This window comes from Oncorhynchus mykiss, chromosome 7 (genome assembly GCF_013265735.2).
Source record: "Oncorhynchus mykiss isolate Arlee chromosome 7, USDA_OmykA_1.1, whole genome shotgun sequence".
NCBI lineage: Eukaryota > Metazoa > Chordata > Actinopteri > Salmoniformes > Salmonidae > Oncorhynchus > Oncorhynchus mykiss.
In genome coordinates, this window is record NC_048571.1 from 76046485 (window position 1) to 76067865 (window position 21381).

The 21381-nt window shown below is 40.2% G+C and overlaps 1 protein-coding gene across 1 annotated transcript; it reads right to left on the bottom strand.

The window, feature by feature from the left end:
* Positions 1-563: 563 nt before the first annotated feature.
* LOC110528500 (twist-related protein 2-like) lies at positions 564-13905 on the bottom strand. Its single transcript, XM_021610603.2, has 2 exons — positions 11861-13905; positions 564-1923 (listed from the first exon to the last, which is right to left on the bottom strand). Exon 1 carries the CDS (start codon positions 13568-13570, stop codon positions 12965-12967), a length of 606 nt encoding a protein of 201 aa, XP_021466278.1. The 5' UTR covers positions 13571-13905; the 3' UTR covers positions 564-1923; positions 11861-12964.
* Between the last annotated feature and the right edge of the window lie 7476 nt (positions 13906-21381).

The following is a 21381-nucleotide window of genomic DNA, read 5'->3' on the forward strand; positions in this document are numbered from 1 at the left end:
GACATGGTGAAAAGGTGATTATTGATAATGAAACAATACATTTGACTATGATTATGTGGAACAAAATGGCCACCATGTATTATTCATTTTCTTTCAGAAGGGTTCTGTGTTATATTTGATCCTGGTTTAGGTTTATTTCTGCTTTAATTAAGTACTTTTGAGAACACTGTTATCTGTTTTCCTCATTAAAAGGGAAATAGAGTTTTCTCAGCATACATTTTTTCCTGAAGTTGATATATTTTTTATCCCTTTAAATATTGGGCATTATTTGTATTTAATGTTGCCCTTACACCAAGCACTCAGCTATTTTGGGAATATAAAAACGCATGACTTGGTAATGTAACACAGTTTGACACAAATCTTGGTTCCTGCCTTGCATTGATACAAAAGGTATTGCAGTTAACTTATTTGTTATATATAACTTATAAGACATTGTCTTGTCTTCCAATGTACTCTGTTATACATAATGTACTCTGTCATTGTGTGCAGTGTTAGAAGAGTTGCTTCGAGACAGAAAGATGGAAAAGTGTCTTTGAAAATGGTCCTGATCAGACTTTCAGTGGTATTTTACCAAAACTGTTTTTATTATTATCCACAGGAGCTCATGTAATGAAAAGCTGGTGACAAACAATCTGCCAAAAGAACTACATCTGAGCACGAGGATAAAACATATTAACCAACTACATTTTCTGGAGACAGTATATCAGATATTCCCACTACCTACCATTACCCAGTAGCAACAAAATCTGAATTTATCACATTGTAAAAAAAAGTACAGTTTACAATTTTCATTACACTCTCAAATTACTGATAGCATATTGAAGTATTTCCTTAACGGTATCTTAAAGAGAAATTCCAATGAATTACTAAACTTACAATATTCAAACTATACTTTTATCTTTAATTTACAAGTACTACACTGCTACTTAAAACTATAAGTACAATGGTACTTAAAACTATAAGTACAATGTTACTTGTATATACAACAATGTACAATGTCACTCCTAATTGTATCTTTACTTTAATTAAGAGTGTCCAAATAATATGTAATATGTTACTCTGATCCTACTGTATTACCACGTAGTTATTTAGTATGTTAAGTTTTCATACTTAATCTATCACAGACCTTAGGTTTAATGGAATCTATCCACTATGTCTCATCTAACCATAGTCTGTGCATGCTACAAAACTGTGTGTACTACTGTAGTCATGTGTTGTAGGGAGCCAGCATAGCTTATCGCTTATTACTTACTCTGATATAAAGTCATTGTAATGTAAAATGTAACCTTTATGAATAAGCAAAAAGCATATGCACATGCTAAGTCCACTCACTATGAAGGGACATAATGCAAACAGAGAAATACATGAACACAGGCAACAGACAAATCAATCAGATACATTTATATAACTGTTGGAAACATGGCAGGCTTCTGTGACTTTTCCTACCCATCAAATGGAGGTGGAAGAGCCTACAATTATTAGCTTATTAGCATCTTTGCTGTAAACATTCATTGGGCTGGGACCACCAGCTATCCATCCCTTTGGCGTCATTATTATGGCCATTATCGTAATTATCATGAGCGTAAGTCATCTCAGTTGTCAAAGAATCTTCCTCTGTGGAGTCTTTGAAGTGGCGTATAAATTGAGGATCTTCGTCATGCCTCAGTGACAGTCACATACTGTAATAGAGCATTATAAAACGGTCTGTCTCTCTGTCAGGCTGCATGTTAATACTGTCTGTCTGTCAGGCTGCAAAAGGAGAGTCGACTGGATATCTGTCCTTAAATCAATGCCTGTGTTCGCTCCAATGCCCATGTCTGTGGGCCAGGGCTTCCGAAGAAGGAGAGATGGGGTATGCAGGGGAGGATGGACACGACAGACCTTTTTAGAGGTAAAGAGGAGTCCATTCGTTAGATGTCTGTCCTAAAAGGAGAAATAAAAGAAACAGTGACCTGATGCAAGTAACACATGTTTTAGTTTGTTCATTGAAGAGACATTCATGTGCATATTTTTGTCAATATAGGAAAATAATATATATAAGTCGCTAATGTGTAGTGTGTGCTTGTCGTTTTCCCAAACAAACACATAAACCAGGAAACAAAGCTAATTCCTCTCACACAGTGTAGAACAAAGCCCACAGTGCTTAACTTCTGCTCTTTCTCCTGTTTAACAAGCAAATATTTCATCTGGAGCTTTCTCAATTGTCTGTAATTACAGTGCAGCTTTCCATGCTGAGAACCAGAAGAGAGAGAGAGAGAGAGAGAGAGAGAGAGAGAAAGAGAGAGAGAGAGAGAAAAGAGAGAATGAGAACAAGAGAGAGAAAGCTATCCAGTTAGCATGTGTGTTGTGGGTGTCCTGTGACTACACCATAATACACAAATTGCCAGGAATTTGTTGCTTTCTCGTATACCAAACGGGGGTATGCTACAGCAGCGAATAACAAGTTGTGATCTTAGCGTCACTTTGGACTAAAGTAAAGTAGATCCCCTCCTACTGACTGGATTTGGGTAGAGCCTCCTTGGCATTTGTTTATCTCTCTCTCTCTCTAGCAAAATGAAAATGTAAGTGCGGTTGATTTACAAAGAAGCAACTGATGCAGTACTAGGTCGCACGCACGCACGCACACACACACACACACACGATAGGAGCATTTTAGTCTTCATTGACCTCATCTGTAAGGTTTCTGAGACAGAAGCCTACTCATGTTAGGGATAGTTCAGCGATATTACATACTTAGTGTTTCCTCTCTAAATATTTCACTTCTCTGAACTATCCCTTTAACACATAGATAAATATAAACGCAACATGTAAAGTCTTGGTCCCATGTTTCATTATCTGAAATTAAAGATCCCAGAAATGTTCCATTCGCACAAAAACCTTATTTCTCTCAAATTTTGTGTACAAATGTGTTTATATCCCTGTTAGTGAGTATTTCTCCTTTGCCAAGATAATCCATCCACCTGACAGGTGTGGCACATCAAGAAGCTGATTAAACAGCATGAAAGGCCACTCTAACATGTGCAGTTTTGTCACACTACTCAATGCCACAAGTTTTGAGGGAGGGTGCAATTGGCATGCTGACTGTAGGAATGTCCACCAGAGCTGTTGGGGGGGAATTTAATGTTAATTTCTCTACCATCGTCTAATTTTGTTTTAGAGAATTTGGCAGTACGTCCAACCACGTCAGCCCAGGACCTCCATATCCGGCTTCTTCACCTGCGGGATCGTCTGAGACCAGCCATCCGGACAGCTGATGAAACTGAGGAGTATTTCTGTCTGTAATAAAGTCCTTATGTGGGGAAAAACTCATTCTGATTGGCTGGGTCTTGCACCCCAGTGGCTGCGCCCCTGTGAAATCCCAAGATTAGGGCCTAATACATTTATTTAAATTGACTTGATTTCCTTATATGAACTGTAACTCAGTAAAATCATTGCATGTTGTATTTATATATTTGTTCAGTATAGATCTTTTACGTAGTTTTCTTTTCTTATTGTCTGATGTGAACTGGAACACTGAATTGATAACGATAATGGAAGAAGAGCCGTGATTGAAAATAAGAATTTGTTCTTACCTTGTCTAGTTAAATAAGGTTAAATAATATAACAAATAAAAAAATCAAAGAGCAATGTCATACATCTCGTTTGCATTAGACCAACATCCTTATATGGACTATATAGTTTCTACACCCTCCGATGGTGGTCAGTGCACTGCTCTTGTACAACGTGTCAAACCCAGAACTCTGTGATGCACAATGTGTCAAACCCAGAACTCTGTGATGCACAACGTGTCAAACCCAGAACTCTGTGATGCAATATGTGTCAAACCCAGAACTCTGTGATGCACTACATGTCAAACCCAGAACTCTGTGATGCACTACATGTCAAACCCAGAACTCTGTGAAGCACTACATGTCAAACCCAGAACTCTGTGAAGCACTACATCTCAAATCCAGAACTCTGTGATGCACTACATGTCAAAACCAAAACTCTGTGATGCACTACATGTCAAACCCAAAGTATAGAACTCTGTGATGCACTACATGTCAAACCCAGAACTCTGTGATGCAGTACATGTCAAACCCAGAACTCTATGATGCACTACATGTCAAACCCAGAACTCTGTGATGCACTACATGTCAAACCCAGAACTCTGTGATGCACTACATGTCAAACCCAGAACTCTGTGATGCACTACATGTCAAACCCAGAACTCTGTGATGCACTACATGTCAAACCCAGAACTCTGTGATGCACTACATGTCAAACCCAGAACTCTGTGATGCACTACATGTCAAACCCAGAACTCTGTGATGCACTACATGTCAAACCCAGAACTCTGTGATGCACTACATGTCGAACCCAGAACTCTGTGATGCACTACATGTCAAACCCAGAACTCTGTGATGCACTACATGTCGAACCCAGAACTCTGTGATGCACTACATGTCAAACCCAGAACTCTGTGAAGCACTACATCTCAAATCCAGAACTCTGTGATGCACTACATGTCAAACCCAGAACTCTGTGATGCACTACATGTCAAACCCAGAACTCTGTGATGCACTACATGTCAAACCCAGAACTCTGTGATGCACTACGTGTCAAACCCAAAGTATTGAACTCTGTGATGCACTACATGTCAAACCCAGAACTCTGTGATGCACTACATGTCAAACCCAGAACTCTGTGATGCACTACATGTCAAAACCAAAACTCTGTGATGCACTACGTGTCAAACCCAGAACTCTGTGATGCACTACGTGTCAAACCCAGAACTCTGTGATGCACTACATGTCAAACCCAGAACTCTGTGATGCACTACGTGTCAAACCCAGAACTCTGTGATGCACTACGTGTCAAACCCAGAACTCTGTGATGCACTACGTGTCAAACCCAGAACTCTGTGATGCACTACGTGTCAAACCCAGAACTCTGTGATGCACTACGTGTCAAACCCAGAACTCTGTGATGCACTACGTGCACTACATCCACACTACAGCTGTTGGAACAGCCCAGCCCATGCAGCACATCCATCCATCCATCCAGCACCTGCTCTAGCATCAGCTCAATGTTCAAACCCCCAAAACTAAAGATGAGTAGCAGAAGCCCACAACTCTTGGAACCATCGGCCTGTTTGCAAGGCTCTGAAGCTCTTAAAAGCCAGATGTGCCACAGAGGATCTATAACAGCTGGTCCTAGATCAGTGCAAAGTAACTGCAACTGCAACCCTCAAACACATGTAGATCCAGAGGTTCCGGCAGAGGAAAGAACAGTGACAGCTCTTTAATTGAAGAATAAGCAGAGTTGAGCGCCACTTGTTGTTGCCAGGTTAAACACAGCAGCGTATTCTAAATCACACACACACATGAACCCAGCAACATGCACATCTGCATTTACACACACATATACACACATCCAGTAATACACACATCCACTTAAATACACACACATGCTACACACACACAAATGCAACCAACAACACACACATCCGTATAAAACAGCCACACAAATGCACCCAATATGAACCCCTCATATAAACACACACTTTATCCAAACACTCGTTACACACACGAAAAAAGTTCATAAACACATGCACGTTTCATTTACTGTAGGAAGGAATTTCAGTTTCCACAGTTTAGTGAATAACGTAAGGAAGCAGAACAGTTCAGTCGATAGCGTTAGGAAGCAGACCAGTTTAGTGAATAACGTCAGGAAGCAGAACAGTTCAGTAGATAACATCAGGAAGCAAAACAGTTCAGTAGATAACGTTAGGAAGCAGAACAGTTCAGTAGATAACGTCAGGAAGCAGAACAGTTCAGTCGATAACGTTAGGAAGCAGAACAGTTCAGTCGATAACGTTAGGAAGCAGAACAGTTCAGTAGATAACGTTAGGAAGCAGAACAGTTCAATAGATAACGTTAGGAAGCAGAACAGTTCAGTCGATAACGTTGGGAAGCAGAACAGTTCAGTGAATAACGTTAGGAAGCAGAACAGTTCAGTGAATAACGTTAGGAAGCAGAACAGTTCAGTGAATAACGTTAGGAAGCAGAAGAGTTCAGTAGATAACGTTAGGAAGCAGAACAGTTCAGTGAATAACGTTAGGAAGCAGAACAGTTCAGTAGATAACGTTAGGAAGCAGAACAGTTCAGTAGATAACGTTAGGAAGCAGAACAGTTCAGTAGATAACATCAGGAAGCAGAACAGTTCAGTAGATAACATTAGGAAGCAGAACAGTTCAGTCGATAACGTTAGGAAGCAGAACAGTTCAGTGAATAACGTTAGGAAGCAGAAAAGTTCAGTGAATAACATTAGGAAGCAGAACGATAACATCAGGAAGCAGAACAGTTCAGTAGATAACATTAGGAAGCAGAACAGTTCAGTAGATAACATTAGGAAGCAGAACAGTTCAGTCGATAATGTTAGGAAGCAGAACAGTTCAGTAGATAACATTAGGAAGCAGAACAATTCAATAGATAACATTAGGAAGCAGAACAGTTCAATAGATAACATTAGGAAGCAGAACAGTTCAATAGATAACGTTAGGAAGCAGAACAGTTCAGTAGATAACGTTAGGAAGCAGAACAGTTCAGTAGATAACGTTAGGAAGCAGAACAGTCCAATAGATAACATCAGGAAGCAGAACAGTTCAGTAGATAACATTAGGAAGCAGAACAGTTCAGTCGATAACGTTAGGAAGCAGAACAGTTCAATAGATAACATTAGGAAGCAGAACAGTTCAGTGAATAACGTTAGGAAGCAGAACAGTTCAGTGAGTAACGTTAGGAAGCAGAACAGTTCAATAGACAACGTTAGGAAGCAGAACAGTTAAGTAGATAACGTTAGGAAGCAGAACAGTTCAGTAGATAACGTTAGGAAGCAGAACAGTTCAGTAGATAACGTTAGGAAGCAGAACAGTTCAGTAGATAACGTTAGGAAGCAGAACAGTTCAGTAGATAACGTTAGGAAGCAGAACAGTTCAGTAGATAACGTTAGGAAGCAGAACAGTTCAGTAGATAACATTAGGAAGCAGAACAGTTCAGTAGATAACCTTAGGAAGCAGAACAGTTCAGTGAATAACATTAGGAAGCAGAACAGTTCAGTAGATAACGTTAGGAAGCAGAACAGTTCAGTAGATAACGTTAGGAAGCAGAACAGTTCAGTGAATAACATTAGGAAGCAGAACAGTTCAATAGATAACATTAGGAAGCAGAACAGTTCAGTTGATAACGTTAGGAAGCAGAACAGTTCAGTAGATAACGTTAGGAAGCAGAACAGTTCAGTAGATAACGTTAGGAAGCAGAACAGTTCAATAGATAACATTAGGAAGCAGAACAGTTCAGTAGATAACGTTAGGAAGCAGAACAGTTCAGTCGATAACGTTAGGAAGCAGAACAGTTCAATAGATAACATTAGGAAGCAGAACAGTTCAGTAGATAACGTTAGGAAGCAGAACAGTTCAATAGATAACGTTAGGAAGCAGAACAGTTCAGTGAATAACGTTAGGAAGCAGAACAGTTCAGTAGATAACGTTAGGAAGCAGAACAGTTCAGTGAATAACGTTAGGAAGCAGAACAGTTCAGTAGATAACATTAGGAAGCAGAACAGTTCAGTAGATAACCTTAGGAAGCAGAACAGTTCAGGTAATAACATTAGGAAGCAGAACAGTTCAGTAGATAACGTTAGGAAGCAGAACAGTTCAGTAGATAACGTTAGGAAGCAGAACAGTTCAGTAGATAACATCAGGAAGCAGAACAGTTCAGTAGATAACATTAGGAAGCAGAACAGTTCAGTCGATAATGTTAGGAAGCAGAACAGTTCAGTAGATAACATTAGGAAGCAGAACAATTCAATAGATAACATTAGGAAGCAGAACAGTTCAATAGATAACATTAGGAAGCAGAACAGTTCAGTCGATAACGTTAGGAACCAGAACAGGATGTAAAGACTATGCTTCTCTTCAAGGATAGACTCATCCACATTTAGAGTTTGGGTTTCCAACCACAGTGGTGGAACCTTCAAAGTCTGGCTTTTGATGCTGCTGAGGATGTTATAGTAATGTAAAGGGAATACCAGGAGACAGCACAACTAGTGTGTGTACGTGTGTACGTGTGTGCACGTGTGTGTGTGTGTTCTACTCAACATTTGTGTGTGAGTGTGTGTGATTGTCTTTAAGTGTGTTTTATGTATGGGCATTTGTACATGTGTGTACACATTTTATTTGAATGTTTTATGTTATGTTTGTATAACATTGTTCATATTTCTACTGAAAATGTGTGAGTGTGTGTGATTGTTCAAAACATTAGGAACACCTCATTATGACGGATGGCCTCTGCTCCCTGCACCTCATCGTCCTTTCTTTGGCTCCTTGTTCTTTCCTACCTCTCCCTTTTAATCCTGTCTTCCTGGTTCTCTTTGATGGGATTTTCAGTTAGCTCAAACTCATCTTTTATCTTTCAATAAAAGCTTATCTTCTAGGTTCTTATCTGCATTCAGAAGAGTTGCCGCTAATTCCGCCAAGTTTACTTGTTTTTTTCCAAGAGACTGAGAGGAAAGGCAGATAACAAAAGCTAGAAATGGCATACACACACAGACATGGATATACACTCACACACACGCACAAGGATGTACACACACACACAGACATGGATATACACACACAGACATGGATATACACACACACACACACACACAGACATGGATATACACACACACGCACAAGGATGTACACACACACACATACACGTAAACACACAAGTATACACATGCCAGTGCATAGGCTACACACAGTGATACGAACGCACAAGAACTCCACATAAACAAGCACACACACATATACATCGGCTCACTCACACACACGCAGCATCAAACTCTCCCCTGGCACACACACCTTCCTAATGCCTCACAACTGTTTCCAATCTAAAGGTTCCTGCTTGTCTGGGCCTCGGCAGGCCCTGATTAGATGACACTGGATACAAGATCCTGAGGAGAAAGGGCAAGGCTGCAGGGGAGAGGCAGGGAGGGAGGCAGGACTGCTTTTTCTCTATCCCTCTCTTTTTTCAAACTGATATTCCTGATACAACCTGATATACCTGATATAACCTGATATACCTGATATAACCTGATATAACCTGATATAACCTGATGTAACCTGATTTAACCGGATTTAACCTGATATAACCTGATGTACCTGATATACATGATATACCTGATATAACCGGATATAACCTGATATAACCTGATGTAACCTGATGTACCTGATATAACTGATATACCTGATATAACCTGATGTACTTGATATACCTGATATAACCTGATGTACCTGATATACCTGATATAACCTGATGTACCTGATATACCTGATATAACCTGATGTACTTGATATACCTGATTTAACCTGATGTACCTGATATACCTGATATAACCTGATGTAACCTGATGTAACCTGATTTAACCGGATTTAACCTGATATAACCTGATGTACCTGATATACATGATATACCTGATATAACCGGATATAACCTGATATAACCTGATGTAACCTGATGTACCTGATATAACTGATATACCTGATATAACCTGATGTACTTGATATACCTGATATAACCTGATGTACCTGATATACCTGATATAACCTGATGTACCTGATATACCTGATATAACCTGATGTACTTGATATACCTGATATAACCTGATGTACTTGATATACCTGATATAACCTGATGTACCTGATATACCTGATTTAACCTGATGTACCTGATATACCTGATATAACCTGATGTACCTGATATAACTGATATACCTGATTTAACCTGATGTACCTGATATACCTGATATAACTGTGCAGGACCCCGGTATCTGATAACACCAGAGAGAAAAAACATAACTGTTTCTGGTCTAGTCTGCCTGAGGTATGTTAGATAACGATCTGGATAAAAGGTTTGTTAAGAGTGAGTCAATGGTAAAACTACATGCAAAAATTGAATTGCTCATTGGTGTACTTAAAAACGTTTTAGAAAATATAATATGATATTACAAACATGAAAAATAATTTTTAAGTACATTATTAGTCCACAATTAAATGGTTATATTGTCACTATAACAATCATTTGACAATTTTCGCGTTGTGGGCTGCTGGTATTGGATTTGGCTGGTTGGGTTTAAATATTATGTAGAACTCCAAACTATTGTCAGTCATTCTATTTTCTGATCCACACAGGTAATCATGATAGATAGCTATATATTTCTGCCTAAAACTGTAAAATGATTTAGGATTATACTAGATTGCTACATATTACAGTACAATGTTTCATTAAAATGCTATTTTCATGAAATACGACATTTCGTAACTGCAGCATCATTTTTTTATGTTAGGAAATTTGATTGATAATACATCTTATGATGAAAGGACAGGATCTTTATACTAATTTGATTGATAATACATCTTATGATGAAAGGACAGGATCTTTATACTAATTTGATTGATAATACATCTTATGATGAAAGGACAGGATCTTTATACTAATTTGATTGATAATACATCTTATGATGAAAGGACAGGATCTTTATACTAATTTGATTGATAATACATCTTATGATGAAAGGACAGGATCTTTATACTAATTTGATGTAAATTAAAATAGTATATTAAAGTGTTTGTTGTCAAACTGCACACCATATGTTTTAACTAAAGAAGAAAGCAAATTGAATATTGTAATTATGATTCCACATTACTAGATTATTTTATTTGTAATTTAGGCTATTATACAATACTACAATTTCCTAATTTGTCATTCTGTTTTAACTATATAAATACTTTTAATTATGTTACGGAAAAATATATTTTGTTTAAATAGTTAACCAATAGCTACGAACATACAGAGATGCACATGCATTCATGCACATGGGCAGTGGACATGTGACAGTCAGATATTTATCAAATAAGTTGACCTACTGATCCGTTGGGAATAGGCTTTTCCTATTTATTAATAGCATAATGCATTTTGACATATTCAAATAAAGACAGTCAACTCATACTCTTTCCCACTTTGCAAATCAATATCTGAATTTTACAGAGAAGGTGAAAAGCAAGAACAACTCACTTTTCTAAACATTCCGGAGTAGGAAGTTCAGATTTGTTTGGGAATGTTTAATCAGGTTAGCTTGTTCTCCCATCATTCACCCTAAAGGGTCACTCTGATCAGTTAAATTAGAAAAGGCATATTTCCATTAGTTCGATGCACAGATATGTCAGATGGTTCCGCTTTCCTAACCTGTGAATTATAACACATGTTCTCATCATTGTTGTCACGCACGTTCATAAAAGAAATACGTAAAAGTAAAGCATTACTACATGGTCAACCAATTGAAACAACAAAGTAAAAATAAAAATATTTGCAGTACATGGTTTTTTAATACCTCATAATACCTGTAGACTGATCAGTATGACATATTTAACTTCCTTGTCACTAGCGTTGCTAGCCTGGGCCTGGTTTCCCCTTAACGATGGAGCTAAGTTACGAGTGTGTTCAAGCGTAACGTTAGTAACGTTTGTTTTGGGAAACAGCTAGCAGATTCAACGATGCTCCTGTAAAGGTTTTAACCATCATCATCTTAAGATGCTTTTGGGAAAGCACAGAGGCCCTGGCTGCTTGGCCATATTGACATGTGTGTGTGTGTGTGTGTGTGTGTGTGTGTGTGTGTGTGTGTGTGTGTGTGTGTGTGTGTGTGTGTGTGTGTGTGTGTGTGTGTGTGTGTGTGTGTGTGTGTGTGTGTGTGTGTGTGTGTGTGTGTGTGTATGTGTGTGTGTGCGTGCGTGTGTGTGCGTGTGTGCGTGTGTGCGTGTTCATGTTTTTAAACATACCTGCAGAGGTGTACCGTAGAGTTGTGGAGTTGGGGCTAAATTGTTAGGCGGCATACAGGGGCATTTTAGGTGGAAAGGGGGGTTGGGGGGGCAAAGCTCGAAGGGTGAACGGGTACAGTGGGAGTGATGGGGCAGTGGTTAAGTTGAGTGTTGGGGCAGTGGGTAAGGTGAGTGGTGGGGCAGTGGGTAAGGTGAGTGTTGGGGCAGTGGGTAAGGTGAGTGATGGAGCAGTGGGCGATTAGGGGAATGAGAGGGTAAGCAAAGAACAGTTTGAAGAACAGTAGAGAATAGAGAATATTGAAGAGAGGGAGGTAGTGGGTTAGGAGGAAACAGTGTGTTTTGGCTTAAAGGAGGGCCAGAGATAGTGGCTTAAGGGAGGCCTTGGATGGTGAGGTTACAGGGTACAGAGATAGTGGCTTAAGGGAGGCCATGGTTGGTTGTGTTACAGGGTACAGAGAGAGTGGGTTAGGGGAGGCCAGGATTGGTAGGGTTAGGGGGTACATAGATAGTGGGTTATGGGAGGCCAGGGATGGTGGGGTTAGGGGGTACAGAGATGGTGGGTTAGGGGAGGCCAGGGATGGTGGGGTTAGGGGGTACAGAGATAGTGGCTTAAGGGAGGCCTTGGATGGTGAGGTTACAGGGTACAGAGATAGTGGCTTAAGGGAGGCCATGGTTGGTTGTGTTACAGGGTACAGAGAGAGTGGGTTAGGGGAGGCCAGGATTGGTAGGGTTAGGGGGTACATAGATAGTGGGTTATGGGAGGCCAGGGATGGTGGGGTTAGGGGGTACAGAGATGGTGGGTTAGGGGAGGCCAGGGATGGTGGGGTTAGGGGGTACAGAGATAGTGGGTTAGGGGAGGCCAGTGATGGTGAGGTTAGGGGGTACATAGATAGTGGGTTAGGGGAGGCCAGGGATGGTGGGGTTAGGGGGTACAGAGATAGTGGGTTAGGGGAGGCCAGGGATGGTGGGGTTAGGGGGTACAGAGATAGTGGGTTAGGGGAGGCCAGGGATGGTGGGGTTAGGCAGTACAAGAAGGAAGTAAGAGAAAGTAAGGTTAAGACAGAGCAGGACGGGCAGAGCAGGATGGAGGATGGAGAGGGGACACTAGTGGCTGGCAGACATTGCCCAGGCACCCTCCATCCTCCAGACGGAAAAGGCGTAGCTGAGGCGTTCGTGGGCTAGGTAGTTGCAGCTAGCCAGCTTGGCGTCCATCTCATCACTCTGCAGCACCTGGTACAGGAAGTCGATGTAGCGTGACGCCAGTTTCAGGATCTGTATCTTGCTAAGTTTGTCGGAGGGCAGAGTGGGGATGATCTTACGCAGCGAGGCAAAGGCGTCGTTCAGTGACTGCGTGCGCTGGCGCTCGCGAACGTTGGCGATCACTCGCTGAGTGTGCAGGTCCTCGAAGGGCTCGCCGCCCGGGCCCAAACCAAGGCCGCTGGAGCTCAGCACGGATGGGGCCACACACACCACCGACGTGGGGGAGCTCTGTTGCTTCTTCTGCCGCTTTGGCCCTGACGGAACAAGGCAGTTGGGGCTCCCGCTGACCACGGCCCTCTCCTCGGCCCGACCCAAACTGTCCTTCTTGGGGTACGGCACCCGCTTTCGCCCCCCTGTTGGCCCACTCTTCTTGGAGCCCCTCTCCAGCTCCTCCTCGCTGGCCCCCAGCCCCCCTTCAGGGGAGTTGGCACAGGAAACCTCCTCACGCATAGCCACCTCCCTCTCAGGACACCGTCCTTCTTCCCTTTCCAAGGCAGGCTGGTTTTTGCTCTTCGTTCCTCTCTCTCTTTCCCTCTACTTCTCTTCTTCAGACAGCCGCGTGGGAAGTTCTGGTGGAGACACACAGGTTTAGAAGTTTCGTCTTCTTCCTCCAGTGAAGGACGATGAGTGATACGCTTCACGCTTCTAAACTGCAAACTGTTGAAGATCCATAGGTTTGGCTTTACTCCCAGTCAGTCAGAAAGCTCTGTCTCGTTCCTGTGCCTCTGTGGTGAATTCCTCACCTCCAGTTTCCCATCTCCTCAACCCGTGTGTAGAACAACAACAAACCATCTACTTCGTCGTGCTGCCTCCCATGCTTTTATACTCGCCCCGCGAAAACGAGGGGCCTGCGGGCAGCTGCAATTGGTCAGAACCAGCTTCTTAGGGTGTGGTTTGGAAGCAGGAAGTGAGCTCGAGGTTGGTGGGTGGCTGGGAAGGGGGTAAGTGGCCTTCTCAGCCAATTGCGAGAGGCCTTGCTAAAAGCTGCAGAAGTTGTCTGCGTCTTTATAGGTTCCAGATTTCTCCTGCCAGAGCACTCCTGTCATTCTCCAGCACCCGCGTGTCTGTCTGTCTCTCTTCTCATCAATTCATTACATGCTTCGAGGCTCCTACGTTTGTCGTGCACTTTCACTTCTAAGATATTAAAACATTTTTCTTCGTTGATTGAGGGGATTAGTACTGAATGAATGCGCTTGGTATGTTCAAGATTAAGTAGATGTAATATCTACAAGTTTACAGTGTAAACCTTTTATGCATGATATCTCAAGGACTACTCCTTTTTTATTATAAAATAAAAATGTTATTATTTCTCAAATTAGAAAGAACAAGTGTGAGTTCACTGTGTCAGAAGTGACCTCTCTAATATTTATGTGGCATCCTTATTATCTATCACATGACACTATAAAGACACATCACTCACACCAAGTGTCAATCCTACAGGCCAGTCTGGGCAAAAAACATGTGGATTAACATTAGACAGATTTTCACTTTAAACAATAAACATTGTGATGTCACATTTCTGTTTAATAGTACCCACATAGAAATGGTGCCATGACAACTGGGATTATTCCTTTAAACCTTTAAAAAATACTGCCACTGTGAATATGCCTTTTGTTCAGTATAAAAATAGAAAATATGTCACAAAACCCAGTAAATGAAAATAGTATTTTCAAGATACAGTATGTCATATGAAGAATTTTTAAAATAACTTTTCAAATCAGATTTCCCATAGAAATATAACAACCAGAATGAATGTCCTTACTTTAGCAATTCCATTTCTATGCATTATCCACTGCAATCTCTATATGTGAGACATGTAGCCATGGCAACGGCCAATCGAGGACCCTAAATAACCCCTAACCCTGTGAGCTTGTGACCCCAGCTCACTAAGGTGAGAGGGCTGCTAATTATGCCATCCATGCCCTCTGGTGGAGGAGACACATGTTCTCTCTCCACACCAGGAACCCAGGGGAACACACATCTGGACCTGCGGGGACACACCACAAGGGACACACACACAAACGCAATACAACTCCTAACCAATATCTCTAGACAATCTCCTGAAATGTAATCAAACATGATGCCTCGAAAACTACACATTTATCAATAGACATGAATAGTTAATTCAAGTAATGTATATGAATTGTCATGTTATGACAGACTTTATATTAGTGTTGATGGTTTTATCACAGGACACAAAGTGTGATTGCCTCTGCATTTGAAGGAGGTGAGTGGAGAATTTTAGAGGGGCTTTTTTTAGTGAACTTTATGAATGTTATATAGCCATATACAAGAGAGCTGGGATCAACTACACTCAACTGCAGTCAATCAACTCAAAAAATGTATTCCAGTCACTGAGATATTGAAGTGGAGGTTAGACTTAACATGCAGGAATAAGAATGCACGCAACACATTGGAATTATAACAGGCCTTACTTAAACAAAATGCACTTTCATTTCAACCGAAATTCCCAAATCAATTCCCAGATTAACTGGAATTATAAATACATTTTCTCCAAACTCCGGGTAGGGTTCCGAAGAAGGACAGGAAGCCAATTGTTGTGCGCTGGGCTGTCCGGGGCTAACCTTGGGGCTGCTTACCTTAGCAGAGCATGCCTCCATGCCACCATCATGGAAAGAATGAGCGAACGACAGGCTAACAGGAACAGCATGGAACGTGCACCCCTCGCACAGAACAGAGGGAAAAATATTGAGAGAGGGAGAGAATGGGAGATGAATAAAGAAATGGAAAAGAAAGGCAAAAAGAGAGAAAAAGAAAGAAAGGAAGGAGAGGAAGAGAAAAAGAAAGTCCAAACAGAACCAGATGCAGGAGTGGGGAGGGTTGTTTGATCTCCCTCCTCATAGGCTGATTGATGTTGCACATTTCATTTCCTTGTCAGAGTCTTGACATAATGTTTCACTAAACACTCCGGACCCTTTTTTTCTTTTGACTTTTATTTTTGGGGGTTAATAATGAACCCCTCCTGTGGCTGCAAACAGACAGCACGATATCAAGAGGACGTGTATAGAAATGGCTTTGATATCAAAGAGGAGTATAGGCCATCGTAATGTGTACTTTAGGTTTTGCCCATATGTTATAGTCCGAACTGATCCGTAGTATTGAAATACTGTACTGGGGAAAGTGTATGTTGAAAGAGGAGGGTGATATTTCTTAAATCCATAATACTTGAATTTGGTTACTGCCTTCCTGCCAAGTTCTAAGAAAGTCTTGAGTAAAGACAACTGATCAACGGCAAAAGGACCTTCCATCATAAGTAAGCATTGAGTAACGTGGTTCCTGTTGAAAATGAGTCCTAGAATACACTGTTCACCAAACTTCTCACCTTAACAGATGGCTCATCCTCATCACACTGTCTTGGAATTAGTAGAATAATCACCTAATCACTAGCCCAGGGTCAGACATTTCCCCCTCCTTATGGATATGGTCAGGATTTGGCTGTGGGGTAATCTGATCTTAGATCTGTGGATAGTAAGGCACAAGCTTCTATCTACCACAAGCCTCTGTCTTGGAAGGAGTTCATTGCCCAGCACCCCTCCCCCTACCGCTGCTCCTCCATCCCTCCTCTGGAGCCCAGTGGGACACATGCAGACATCTGGGACCCATTTCCCCCCGTAGAGCAGGACTTCCTGTGGGGTATCAACCTAGCGGGGGTGGAGGGTGAGGGTGCATGGGGGTGAAGGACGGAGGTGCAGGACCGAGGGGGAAGGGTGATGTATATAGATATAGAGTATGGGTAGTAATGAGGGGTTGAGGGGTTTGAAGCTGGGAGAGAGGGCAGGTCTGGGGCCACTTCCATTCACTTCAACCGCCAGCAAGTCGCCTCAATCTGTTTGTGTGTATACATTAAAGATGTAACATTTCCATTTTTTCTCCCCTTTTCTTTTTGATGGCGGATTAAAATAAATCAATGTATTCTTATGGCAAATCTGGTCCTTGGAAACACACACACAAACAGAGATTGTCACTGTGCCGTGTCTGTGTCTGTGTCTGTGTGTGTGGGCAGAGCAAAGCAGCACTAAAGAAAAACCCCCTGAAGGTATTTTTCTGTTGAGACAGATAAAAAAAACAATCCTGCTTTAAAAGCATTTTTTCTCCTCCATTGCATGCTAATCTGTGTTATTTCAGTTTGCCTGAGACTTAACTCTTTATATTAGGCTATAATTTATCATAATATTTAGTGCTCAAGCTTCCCTCAAATGTCCCTGCTTTCATGTGCAATTTGGCCAATATCCTGCGCTGGCTCTGATTACAGTGTTTAAGTCCCAGGGTCCATCCATGGCACATTACAAACAGTACCAGTGGAGTTCACAGCCAAGAAGAACTACAGTATATAGGGCACACTAGGCTAGCATGGCTAACTCCAGCTCACAGCCAAGCAGAACTATGTAGGGAAAGCTAGACTAGATTAGCATGGCTAAGTCCTCTACCCTCACACCTGTCAGGAAATGAGCGTAGACCGAACACGTGTGGAGAGACTTATCCACACCAGAAGTCCTATCATTACTTGACATACAGCACATTTATCTAGCTAACACAGCCAGCTAACATTGCCCATTGGTATTGATATGTAGAACATGTAGATTTAGATCAAAGTTTGTGCGGGTTTCTACCTCGACGGTGTGCCAAAACCAATGCTGGGCCGTTCCAATAGATGGTGCATCCAACTGAGGTAACCTTAGGTCACAGACATGACAGTGATCTATTACTACCCCTCAAGGAGTCGGTGTGTCAGTAGATGCCCTGTTGCATTGAGAGGGTGGATCACACATGTATCAACTGGAGGTAGACATTAACATGAGCTGGGCATTCAATCTGGACGCAACTATAACTTTCAACTCTTCCAAACCAATCAGAGTGAACCAAGAAGTGGCGCAGCGGTCTAAGGCACTGTATTTCAGCACTAGAGGTGTCCCTACAGACCCTGGTTTGATTACAGGCTGTATCACAACTGGCTGTGATTGGGTGGTGCACAATTGACCCAGCATTGTCTGGGTTAGAGTTTGGCTGGGGTAGGCTGTCATTGTAAATAAGAATTATTTCTTAAAACTGACTTGCCTAGTAAAATAAAAGATGTCTCTGACCGGGCCCTCTGTACCACTGGTCACAGAACAGGGCCATCCCACTGGGCAAAAAAACTTGTTTCCACATCATTTAAAAAATAAAAAATAAGCAATGTGATGATGTTGAATCAGTAAGGAAAACTGATTTGATTTGCAAAATGTCATCAACGTCGGGGAATTTCTTCTTTTTTTCACCCAACTTTTAACCTAAATCCAATGTCATGATGACATTTTTTTTTCACATTAAATTCACGTCAGTTAACAATTCAACCAAATGTAAATCAAAACTCAACTTTGATCTGATGTCTTTGGCCAGTGGGATTGCATTAGAAATATCAACATAACTCTGTAGCTAGCTACAAAGCATAATTCTTTCAAGTCGAATCAATCCCCCTATTATTCCATTAGATTAGATGACCTTACCAAAGTTATGTTCAGTTATATATTTTTTTATCCCCTGTTCTGATACTGGTTCTCCCTGTGAAGCCACAAAAAAAAATGCTGCTGCCATGGCATATTGTATTATAAAACGTCAAATATGTGTCTCATAAAATATTTCAGATGTGAGGTTCTGTGGTCCACAGGCAGACTAACACAGTAAACAAAAGAGTTGGAGAGGCAAACATTGATTGAACCTGAAGGTTGGACATCTTACTGCACTGCAGCCAACTGGGCTTAATCACCTGATGTTACTTAGAAAGAAAGAAAGAAAGAAAGAAAGAAAGAAAGAAAGAAAGAAAGAAAGAAAGAAAGAAAGAAAGAAAGAAAGAAAGAAAGAAAGAAAGAAAGAAAGAAAGAAAGAAAGAAAGAAAGAAAGAAAGAAAGAAAGAAAGAAAGAAAGAAAGAAAGAAAGAAAGAAAGAAAGAAAGAAAGAAAGAAAGAAAGAAAGAAAGAAAGAAAGAAAGAAAGAAAGAAAGAAAGAAAGAAAGAAAGAAAGAAAGAAAGAAAGAAAGAAAGAAAGAAAGAAAGAAAGAAAGAAAGAAAGAAAGAAAGAAAGAAAGAAAGAAAGAAAGAAAGAAAGAAAGAAAGAAAGAAAGAAAGAAAGAAAGAAAGAAAGAAAGAAAGAAAGAAAGAAAGAAAGAAAGAAAGAAAGAAAGAAAGAAAGAAAGAAAGAAAGAAAGAAAGAAAGAAAGAAAGAAAGAAAGAAAGAAAGAAAGAAAGAAAGAAAGAAAGAAAGAAAGAAAGAAAGAAAGAAAGAAAGAAAGAAAGAAAGAAAGAAAGAAAGAAAGAAAGAAAGAAAGAAAGAAAGAAAGAAAGAAAGAAAGAAAGAAAGAAAGAAAGAAAGAAAGAAAGAAAGAAAGAAAGAAAGAAAGAAAGAAAGAAAGAAAGAAAGAAAGAAAGAAAGAAAGAAAGAAAGAAAGAAAGAAAGAAAGAAAGAAAGAAAGAAAGAAAGAAAGAAAGAAAGAAAGAAAGAAAGAAAGAAAGAAAGAAAGAAAGAAAGAAAGAAAGAAAGAAAGAAAGAAAGAAAGAAAGAAAGAAAGAAAGAAAGAAAGAAAGAAAGAAAGAAAGAAAGAAAGAAAGAAAGAAAGAAAGAAAGAAAGAAAGAAAGAAAGAAAGAAAGAAAGAAAGAAAGAAAGAAAGAAAGAAAGAAAGAAAGAAAGAAAGAAAGAAAGAAAGAAAGAAAGAAAGAAAGAAAGAAAGAAAGAAAGAAAGAAAGAAAGAAAGAAAGAAAGAAAGAGAGAGAGAAAGAGAGAGAGAAAGAGAGAGAGAAAGAGAGAGAGAAAGAGAGAGAGAAAGAGGTACAGCAGTAAAAGAGAGAAAGAAGAAGACGAAAGAGAAAGGGTCAAATAAGCGAAAGTCCAGAGACATGTTTCAGTTTGTAAATAAAACAGATAATTGCTATGTATATTGCTTAAATATCTGTGTGCTTTGTACTGCATTTTGCGGAAGTTCCTCAGGAATAATTTCAAAACTACCTTCTCCAAAATGCCAAAATGCCTTTTTAATGTCAAAGCAGCCATCTGGTTCTTTACTAATTCAAGATGTTTGCTTTTCATTCACGTATTTTCCCCTCTTTACTTAATTTCTTAAAATAAATACTCATAAAACCAAAGTATCTTTGAGGCTGAATGGGTCTTTCCTAATAGTATATTTTTTCCTCACAATTAATTTTCCTGTCACACAGATGTAGACTTACTTCCAAAACACACAACCAATATAGAATCTTGTTCATATTTAGACGGTTATACAAATAAATGTATAAATGTGTTCACCTTATAAAGAAGGCAATACCTATGGTATCATGTGGACATGGCCATATAAATTCTAGACGACCCCTACATAGATGTTACCACATTATGAAGTTTTAAGTACAAGAAAAGGGTGAACAGGTTAAGGCTACTGTTACTGTCCCATCTGCACTGTATCATGGTGAAGTTCATCTCTTAATCTGATTCGTCATCTGCGGCTCATCAACACTTCAGGTGCAATTGCTGTTTGGCATTTACCAATACGTTTGAAGTATGTCTGATTGATTCAAATAAATCAAATACACGATGATCACATTTCCGATTATTAAACATGATTTGAATTCATTTGATTAAGATGTGTAGTGTCACATGACACGTAAGGTTTCACTTTTACCTTTGTTCTTTTTTTTGTCAAACTGAAGTTTTAAATATTTCTGTCTTTTTCAAGTTTTACTCTCCTCTTTTCAGTTTCACTATCTCTACCAGTTAAGTGCTAGACGACTTCCTTCCTTGATTTCGCTGGAAAGGAGTCCCATAACAAAATGTAACCCCTCCCTTTTTTACATACCACACAAAAACACACACATTTTACAGCCTACAGTATAAACTATTTTGGTCCAAACCCTAAAGCTTGTTCATTGGAAAGTAACAAGACTTGTTTTTTTGTGTCTTAATGTAAAACGTCATAATAAGCGAGATACCATGTTATTTTGTTTGTATGGCGACTTAACCACAACATTGCAATTAACTTGATACAAAATGACTCAGAGGGCTTGCAAACAAACCAATGTGATGCAATAAAGATATAGATGAGGGCAGCGAAACATAATGATGGTATCTTATAAAGGATCCCGGTTGAAGATACTTAATGATTAAATCATTGGTAGATCTCTGTGCTTCCTTCACTCTACACGCTTTCCTATGTTGATATTTAAAAAAAAATCTGTATTCAAATAAAAGTAGGCAATCTGCCAACATTTGCATCTGTTGC

Bases quoted from the DNA above. Each gene is read 5' to 3' on its own strand.
- LOC110528500 (XM_021610603.2), bottom strand. From the start codon at position 13,570: ATGCGTGAGGAGGTTTCCTGTGCCAACTCCCCTGAAGGGGGGCTGGGG.